Source organism: Bubalus bubalis, chromosome 9 (genome assembly GCF_019923935.1).
Source record: "Bubalus bubalis isolate 160015118507 breed Murrah chromosome 9, NDDB_SH_1, whole genome shotgun sequence".
In the NCBI taxonomy this organism is placed as follows: Eukaryota; Metazoa; Chordata; class Mammalia; order Artiodactyla; family Bovidae; genus Bubalus; species Bubalus bubalis.
In genome coordinates this window covers 87,929,968-87,939,004 of record NC_059165.1, presented here as the reverse complement: position 1 = coordinate 87,939,004, position 9,037 = coordinate 87,929,968, and the positions used below count along the sequence as shown (strand labels likewise).

At 43.2% G+C, this 9,037-nt stretch overlaps 1 protein-coding gene across 1 annotated transcript; it reads left to right on the top strand.

Annotated features, from left to right (window-relative positions):
- The first annotated feature begins 770 nt into the window (after positions 1-770).
- Positions 771-7,614, top strand: HINT1 (histidine triad nucleotide binding protein 1). The gene is made up of 3 exons (XM_006072659.4): positions 771-994; positions 6,055-6,159; positions 7,298-7,614. The coding sequence occupies exons 1-3, from the start codon at positions 884-886 to the stop codon at positions 7,460-7,462; spliced, it is 381 nt and encodes a 126-aa protein (XP_006072721.2). The 5' UTR covers positions 771-883; the 3' UTR covers positions 7,463-7,614.
- Positions 7,615-9,037: the final 1,423 nt, after the last annotated feature.

Genomic DNA, 9,037 nt, shown 5'->3' with positions numbered 1-9,037 from the left:
TACTGCTGGGAATAATTCTTTGCAGAACAGCCCACGGAGGTTTGGCTTCCCTAGTGGCTCAATCTGTAAAGAACCTGACTGCAATGCAGGAGAGCCGGGTTCCATCTCTGGGTGGGGAAGATCCCCTGGAGAAGGTATTGACAACCTACTCAAGTATTCTTATCTGGAGAATCCCATGGAGCCTGGTGGGCTAAGTCCATGGGGTCACAAGAGTCGGACAAGACTTCGTGACTAAACCACCACCACCACCACCACCACCACCACCTAGGGAGGTTTACAAACTACTGATGCCTCCAGAATTTGATTTAACTGATCTGGGGTGTGGCGAAGTTCAGAGATTTTTTTACATGCTACCCAGGTAACTGTAACGTGCAGTCAAGGTTGTGAACCACTGCTAGAAAAAGAAAATTAATGCAGGGGGCTTACTTGCTGGAGCTAAGACCTATGTAGCTGAGAAACCAAGTATCACGGTGTCTCTGCCAGCAAAAACGGCCAGCACTGCTTAGGTTTCAAATCTTTTCAGTTACAGTATCCAAATTTTCCTAAAAGCGTCCATAAGACAAGCGAGGGGCTTACTGCAGTAACTACGCTCCTCGAGAGACAAGAAAGGAAGAAAGAAAAACGACCTTGGTGCCGACTGCTGGGTCCTGTCATCGAGAATCTCTCTTTGGCTGGGTCTCGCTCCCGGGTTCCCTTAGAGCTCCCGCGCGCAAGGCAGCACCCGAGCGCAAGTAGCCAGTGCGCATGCGCACGAGTTGCTGGGTAGGGCTGGTGGCGTGTCCCTGCGCAAGCTTGTCCGCTCGCTCCCGCCCTCGGCCCGCGCCCCCGGCTCCTCCCTCCTCCCGACCTTCTCCCCGGCCGGACGCACGGGAGGCAGGCAGAGATGGCAGATGAGATCGCCAAGGCTCAGGTCGCCCGGCCTGGCGGCGACACGATCTTCGGGAAGATCATTCGCAAGGAAATCCCAGCCAAAATCATTTATGAGGATGACCAGGTAGGCTCCGGGCGCCGCGTCGCTTGTGGGCTGAGACGGGGCAGGCGACTGTGGACACGCGGGTTTCCCGCGGAGGGGAGGGATGGGAAGGGTCGGCGGGCGCCGGGGAGAAGGGAAGACACGGGGCCCTCTCCTGCGGCCTCGGCCTCGGGCCCCCAGCCAGCGGGCAGGGCCGCGGTCGCTCCGAGGTGGCCGGCCGGCGCGTGCCGGCGCTCCGGTTACGCGTTATCAGCCCGGGGCGCGGGCCAGGCCGCCGGGCTCTCGCGGGCCCGCACCGCGGGGTCTGGGCGCGCGCGTGCGCGCGCGTGTGCTTTTGTGGTGTGTGTGTGTGTGTGTGTGTGTGTGTGTGTGTGTGTGGTGTGGGTGTGGTGTGGTGTGGTGTGTGTGTGTGTGTGTGTGTGTGTGTGTGTGTGTGTGTGTGTGTTGGGGGGGGCGCTCCGGGTCCTCGGCATGGGCGCCTGCAGGCTCCCGGGGTACCTCGTACTTCAACTGTTTAAGGAATCCGACAATCTCGCCAGCGCTCTGCCTGACAGGGAGAAACCCGATCGCACCGACTCGGGCCCAATCTCCGCGATCTCCCGCTCACAGCCGACCTGCCCGGGCGTTTCCGGGCGCCTCTCCCCGCCGCATTGCGCTAGAGGCCGGGGGCGCACGGCCTGGGGGTGGCGCAGACGCCCTGGGCCTCCGCGAGGGACGCTCACCGACGGCCACCCCTTGACCCCCACTCTGCTTCCCCCGCTCTTCTCGGGCCTCGAACTCCCAAGAGTGAACCTGCTTCTGGGATTTGCTTTCCGTTAGCCCCTCCCAGGAAGGAATACTGATCAGTATTCCTTCAGTATTTTACAGGAAGTAGTTTTATGCCAAAAGATTAAGAGTGTCGTTTTTCTTGACCTCACTGTAGGTTGAAATGGTTTTAGAAAGGCCGAGTTCATTTGACTTTGAGACATCTTGTGTAAAATATTTAGTGGGAGGTTATATTTTGGATCTCAGATAAAGCTGGACAGGATGGCTGATTTAGATAAAAGTTTTGTAACTTCTTAATAAATTCACTATGAAATATAGACTATAAGGAAACACCTAAGTTTTAATTCCTCGAGGTGAATTTATTTACCCTTTTTATCTGTTAGGGAAATTCTTTTGTTTTAGAAAATGTGTATTTCTTTAAAAATAGTTTTGCTGCTGCTGCTGCTGCTGCTGCTAGGTCGCTTCAGTCGTGTCCGACTCTGTGCGACCCCATAGACGGCAGCCCACCAGGCTCCCCCGTCCCTGGGATTCTCCAGGCAAGAACACGAGTGGGTTGCCATTTCCTTCTCCAATGCATGAAAGTGAAGTCTCTCAGTCGTGTCTGACTCTTAGCGACCCCATGGACTGCAGCCTACCAGGCTCCTCGGTCCATGGGATTTTCCAAGCAAGAGTACTGGAGTGGACATTGCCTTCTCCAAAAACACTTTTAGTTGCCTTTAATAAGTGATCGTTGAAATACTGACTTTTGAACCATCTGAGTTCCAACAGTATAACAGCAGGAAGCAGTCATGATACAGCATATTTGTACAGAGCACCAAGTATAATTACCCGGAGACAGTTAGCAGGAAAAGGTTCTATTAAGAAGCTTCTGCCTTCACTAGAGAACAAGATTCAAAACTATTCAAGGGGTATGTAATTAGTTAGTCTAAATGTTACCTATCCTCTTCATTTCTACAAAATAGATGTATTTCCTAAGTAGTTGAGTAAAGTGAGAAGAAATCAATGTTAGATAATCAGCAAATTTCTCATTATAAAAGTGATCACTGCCATAAAGGAAAAAACCAGGAAATTGCACAACTAGGGCTCCTAACCTCTGGAAGAGGGGCACTAGAATCAAAAGATTTCCTTTGAGTGGTGCTGGGAAAGTTGGACTCCTGCTGCTGCTGCTGCTAAGTCACTTCAGTCTTGTCCGACTCTGTGGGAAAGTTGGACAGCTGCATGTAAACCAATGAAGGTGACCACACCCCCTCACACCATAGTCAAAAAAAAAACTTAAAATATCTTAAATACTTAAACCTAAGACATGATGTCATAAAACTCCTAGAAGAGAACATAGGTAAAACATTCTCTGACATAAATCATACCAATGTTTTCTTAGGTCAGTCTCCCAAGGCAATAGAAATAAAAATAATAAGCAGGTACAGTGGTTTAAGACTTTGCACTCACAATGTAGAAAGACTGGGTTTGATCCCTAATCGGGGAATGGGCTTCCCTGATGGCTCAGATGGTAAAGAATCTGCTTGCATTGCAGGAAACCTGGGTTTGATCCCTGAGTTGGGAAGATCCTCTGGAGAAGGGCATGGAAACCCACTGCAGTATTCTTGCCTGGAGAATCCTCATGGACAGAGGGGCCTGGTGGGCTATAGTCCATGGGGCCCGTGGGGTCACAGAGTCAGACACAACTGAGTGACTAAGCACACACAAAACAGATCCCACGTGCTGCAACTAAGAGTTTGCATGCCACAACTAAAGATCCTGCATGCAGCAGCAGAGACCCAGCACAGCCATATAAACAAATAATAAACAAACAAATGGAACCTAATCAGATTTACAAGCTTTTGCATAGCAGAGGAACCATAAAAAAGACAACCTATGACTGGGAGAAGATATTTGCAAACTATGCAACTGACAAGGGCTTAATTTCCAAAATATACGAATAGCTCATTGAGCTTCCCTGGTGGCTCAGATGGTAAAGCATCTGCCTGCAATGCGGGAGACGCGGGTTCGATCCCTGGGTTGGTAAGATCTCCTGGAGAAGGAAATGGCAACCCACTCCAGTACTCTTGCCTGGAGAATCCCATGGACGGAGGAGCTTGGTAGGCTACAGTCCATGGGGTCGTGAAGAGTTGGACAGGACTGAGTGAGCACAGCCATTTAAATAAATAATAAAAAAATAAACAAATGGAACCTAATCAAATTTACAAGCTTTTGCATAGCAAAGGAACCATAAAAAAGACAACCTATGACTGGGAGAAGATATTTGCAAACTATGCAACTGACAAGGGTTTAATTTCCAAAATATACGACTAGCTCATACAACTCAACAACAGAAAATACCCCAATCAAAAAATGGCAGAAGACCTTAATGGACATTTCTCCAAAGACATACAGATGGCCAGTAGGCACATGAAACGATGCTCAACATCATTAATTATTTAAAAAATGCGAATAAAAACTGTAATGAATCAGAATGACTGTCATTAAAAAGTCTGTGAAAAATGCTGGAGAAGGTATGGGGAAAAGGGAACTGTCTTAGACTGTTAGTGGGAATGTAAGTTAGTATGGCAATATGGAAAACAGTATGGAGGTTTCTCAGAAAACTAAAAATGGAATTACCATATGATCCAGCAATCCCACTCCTGGGCATATACCTAGAAAAAACCATATTTCAAAAAGATAAATACACCCCTGTGTTCATAGAAAAATTATTCACAGTAGCCAAGATAGGGAAACAACCTAAATGTCCATCAACAGATGAATGGATAAAGAAGATGTGGTATACGTATATACAATGGAATTCTATTCATCCATAAAAGAGTGAAATAATGCCATTTGTAGCAACATGGATGCAACTAGAAATTATCATATTAAGTGAATTAAGTCAGAAAGAGAAAGACAAATACCATATGATGTCGCTTATATGTGAAGTCTAAAATATGACACAAATGAACCTAATCTACAAAACAGAAATAAGACTCACAGACATAGAGATCCAGACTTATGGTTGCCAAGGAGGAGAGGGGAGAGAGGGGGTGGAATGGGAGTTTGGGATTTGTAGATGCAAACTATTACATTTAGAATGGATAAACGAGGTCCTACTCTGTATAGCACAGAGAACTATATCCAGTATCCTGGGATAAACTATAATGGAAAAGAATATTAAGAAAAGAATGTGTATGTGTATAGCTGAATCATTTTGCCATCCAGCAGAGACTGGCACAACACTATAAATCAACTGTGAAAGTGAAAGCCCCTCAGTCCTGTCCGACTCTTTGTGACCCCATGGACTATATGTCCATGGACTACTCCAGGCCAGAATACTAGAGTGGGTAGCCATTCCCTTCTCCAGAGGATCTTCCCAACCCAGGAATTGAACCCAGGTCTCCTGCATTGCCACTCCAGTGTTCTTGCCTGGAGAATCCCAGGGACGGCGGAGCCTGGTGGGCTGCCGTCTATGGGGTCACACAGAGTCGGATACGACTGAAGCGACTTAACAGCAGCAGCAGCAGCTCCCGCATTGCAGGCGGATTTTTGTCAGCTGAGCCACAAGGGAAGCCCAAGAATACTGGAGTGAGTAGCCCATTTCTTCTCCAGCAGATCTTCCTAACTCAGGAATTGAACTGGGGTCTCCTGCGTTGCAGGTGGATTCTTTACCAACTAAGCTATCAGGAAACCCCCCCCAAAACTATACTTCAGTAAAAAATATGAAATTCAAAATTAAAAAAAAAGTTCCTTTAGAAATGATGTATATGCTAGTAGCTGAGGAATGAATAGTAGTTTAAGTTAGACAAAGTTGGGGTTGTGGAAAAAGAGGATTTTTGCAATAGAGGGAAAATCAGTTGAGAAAGCCCTGAGGGTGGAGAGAGGTGGACAGTGTGACTTGAGCAGAAGAGTTGCATGAGAATATATTGGAATAGTAGACAATGACTAGCATGCCTAATTGCTTCTCAACCTTTGGATCTTGGTTAAAATGTAGCTAGCTCAGAATGGTTGCCCTTGACCACCCAATCAAAATTAGGTTTTTCTGTGATAATCATTTACTGCACTTGTTACTTTTCCTTTGTAACTTGTAGGATCTTTGTTGTATTTTATAACATGTTGAATCTTTGGTTAAGTATACTTTAATGTGTTTAAAGTCAGTCTTCCCATTAGCCTGTCAGTTCCATGAAAAGATCCATGAAAAGTATTGTGTCCACTTGTGATCTCCTACCACTGGGGAACCCCAGTGTTTCTCCCATGGGGTTAGTGTGAAAGTGATAAATTTAGGCTGTAAGACTATATATGGAAATTTTGACTTGTTTCCCCCTTTTTTCCAGTGTCTTGCTTTCCATGACATTTCCCCTCAAGCACCAACACATTTTCTGGTGATACCCAAGAAATATATATCCCAGATTTCTGCAGCAGAAGATGATGATGAAAGTGTAAGTACATTTACTAACATCATTAATTTTTTTTTGCTTTTTAGATTTGGAGACTAAATATCGCCCTTAAGGTTATGTCACATTTTTGTTTTCCTAAGGGCATACTGAGGAAAAATGGAAAATCATTAGGGCTTCAATGCAATGTATAAATAGTGTGATTTTTTAAGTGAGATGTAATTGACATATAACATTATATTAGATTTAGGTATACAACATATTGATTTATGTATATACAACAAAATCATCACAGCAAGTCTTGTTAACATCCATCACCACAAATTCTTAAACAAAAAGGATTCTAAGCAAGGATTAGTTGGTGAGACGCATTTTTCCTTAATAAGAAATAGTGTATCATATAGGAGAGAGTTCATTGGCTCTTGTATTAATGCCATTAAAGGAAAGAAAATTAATTTGATATTACCAGGATGTACAGGCCTCAATTAAAATTTTTCTTAGTGCTCTTTGTGGTAGATCATATACTTGTTCATAACTGCTCACTCTTCTATGTAGGGGTGCATTATACTTCCTGCGTCATTGATGTTGGGCCTGGTCATATGACTTAATTTGACCAGTGAGTACAAGCAGAAGTGATATATGTCTTCTGAAAAGAAGTTAATACCTGGTCTGCCATGTTCTCTCTAATCTCTGCCACTGTGATCATACAGAGACTGTTCCATCAACTTGGGTTTCAAAGTGAAAAAGATCTGGAATATAGAGCCTGGTTGACTTGTGATAAACATGGAGTGAACACAATAAATGTATTTTTGATGTAAACCAGGTTTTTGGGTGGTTTGTTACCACAGCATAACCAAATCTGTCCCAACTGATAATATGCCCCCATAACAAGCAAGCAAGGTGTCTGCTTTACTAAGAAAACTTAAATACCACTTGGAGTATGATCTTAAAATTGTTTTAATTGAGAAGATTTATGTCTGTAATTTGTTTATTGAAATTAGTAATTAATAAATACCTAATAGGATTATATTAGGATTTAAAAATGTTTCCAAATACTTGCCCAAAGTCTGTTTCAATTTAGTAGCTTTAAAATTTTTCAACTTGGTAGTTTGTTACATGATGACAAGAAACTATAAAGCTATAAATTACTAGTGCTTAAGAAACTTTTTTTTTTTTTTTCCAGCTTCTTGGGCATTTGATGATTGTTGGCAAGAAATGTGCTGCTGATCTGGGCCTGAAGAAGGGCTATCGAATGGTGGTGAATGAAGGTTCAGATGGGGGCCAGTCTGTCTATCATGTTCATCTCCATGTTCTTGGAGGTCGGCAGATGAACTGGCCTCCTGGTTAAGTGTGCTGTAGGGATAATTTTGCCTTTTCTATGATCAGGTTTGCAAGTTCCAATATGCTAAATAATTTTTTTTTTTGGCCTGTGTATGGAGGTATTGCAAAAATGATTTAAAAAACCCATACGTAATAAAAGACATTGTTGCATGGCCTGAATTCTGTATTTGACTTACTTTTAAAAATATGTTTGTTGGAATGTTTGAAGGTAGAGTTCATACCTGGGAAGGTTTTATTTTTTTCTCCCCAAGGAGGACGCAGCATTATGTCTGTGGTTATAATGGTGTGACTGATGTTTGAAGACAAGTTTAAAAATTTCATAAATTTAGCTTCATCTTTGAAATATGCTTTTTAGAGTAAAAGATCAGTCCAGGAGAAGATTTTGTAATCCAATTTTTTTTTTTTTTCTTCCTAAGAACAAAGGAAGCGATGTGATCGCCCTAGAAAGTGACAGTTGTAGCACTAGGAATGCCTGGTGTCGCTCACGTGCTTTATAAGCTTTCCCTGGACATTGGAGAGAATTCGGAAGGGATGCAAGTAGGTTTCTCACAGAAGCTTTGATGGTCATATGAAGGCATACAGTAGTGTTTGCTTATTACCCTAACACTGAGTATTTATTATAAAGACCTTGAAAATATATTATTTAGAATTAATTCTCCAAACTGAAAACTCATTGTTTTGAATGTGTACGTGCACACTAGCAAAAATATTTTTAAGTTTTGCATGAATCTGGCTATGTAGAATTGAGGTAGGTAAATCTCAGGGTCTGAGATCTTATGCAGACTGACCCTTATTTTTGGTCTTGCCACGTACCCTAGCCTTTCTGGGGTTGTACGGGGCAGATGGCGTTGCTTCTCTGCTTTCCTTCACATAGGCACTTTCCAGTTTCTAAAATTTATTTAATATTCCGTATCTGCTTTTGTCTCTTTGCTCATTTTCTTTCTAAGTTCCTTCCATTTTTAATCCCCAAGACCATATTAGTAGATTTTGACACATTTTATTGCAAATTTTTTCTTCCAAATTTTTTAATTTATTGGTGATGTAAAAAAATTTGGGGGTAGATTAGAGATACTGGCTGTATATCTTACAAGGGAATTTATTTTCTGTCATTTTTACTTTGTTTATGGTATTTAAAATATAAAGTTAATGTATCAAATTTTAATTTAGTTCACATTTTTAAAAGCCTTTCCCACTCTAGGAGGATTTATTAAAAAAGAAAAAATTTCCCCTGATACTGTATAGCTTTATGTATTTTTATGACTTATTTTATGAGGGAAGGTCTGGGGCAGGGGAGGAGTTTTGGAGGGATTTGTGCCACTGTAAAAAATGTAATAACGATGGGACTTCCCTGGTGGCCCAGTGGTTAAAAATCCACCTGCTAGTGCAGGGGACACAGGTTCAATCCCTGGTCTGGGAAGATCCCACATGCAATGGAACAACTAAACTGATGTACCACAGCTACCAAAGCCCAGGTGCCTGTAAACCATGCTCTGCAACAAGAGAAGCCACCACAATGAGAAGCCTGCATACTGCAACTAGAGAGTAGGCTACCCCCCCCACACCGGAACTAGAGAAAACCCAC

Coding starts and splice junctions, on each gene's coding strand:
- HINT1 (XM_006072659.4), top strand. CDS start 884: ATGGCAGATGAGATCGCCAAGGCTCAGGTCGCCCGGCCTGGCGGCGAC. Junction 995..6,054: donor TCATTTATGAGGATGACCAG/GTAGGCTCCGGG, acceptor CCTTTTTTCCAG/TGTCTTGCTTTCCATGACAT. Junction 6,160..7,297: donor CAGAAGATGATGATGAAAGT/GTAAGTACATTT, acceptor TTTTTTTTCCAG/CTTCTTGGGCATTTGATGAT.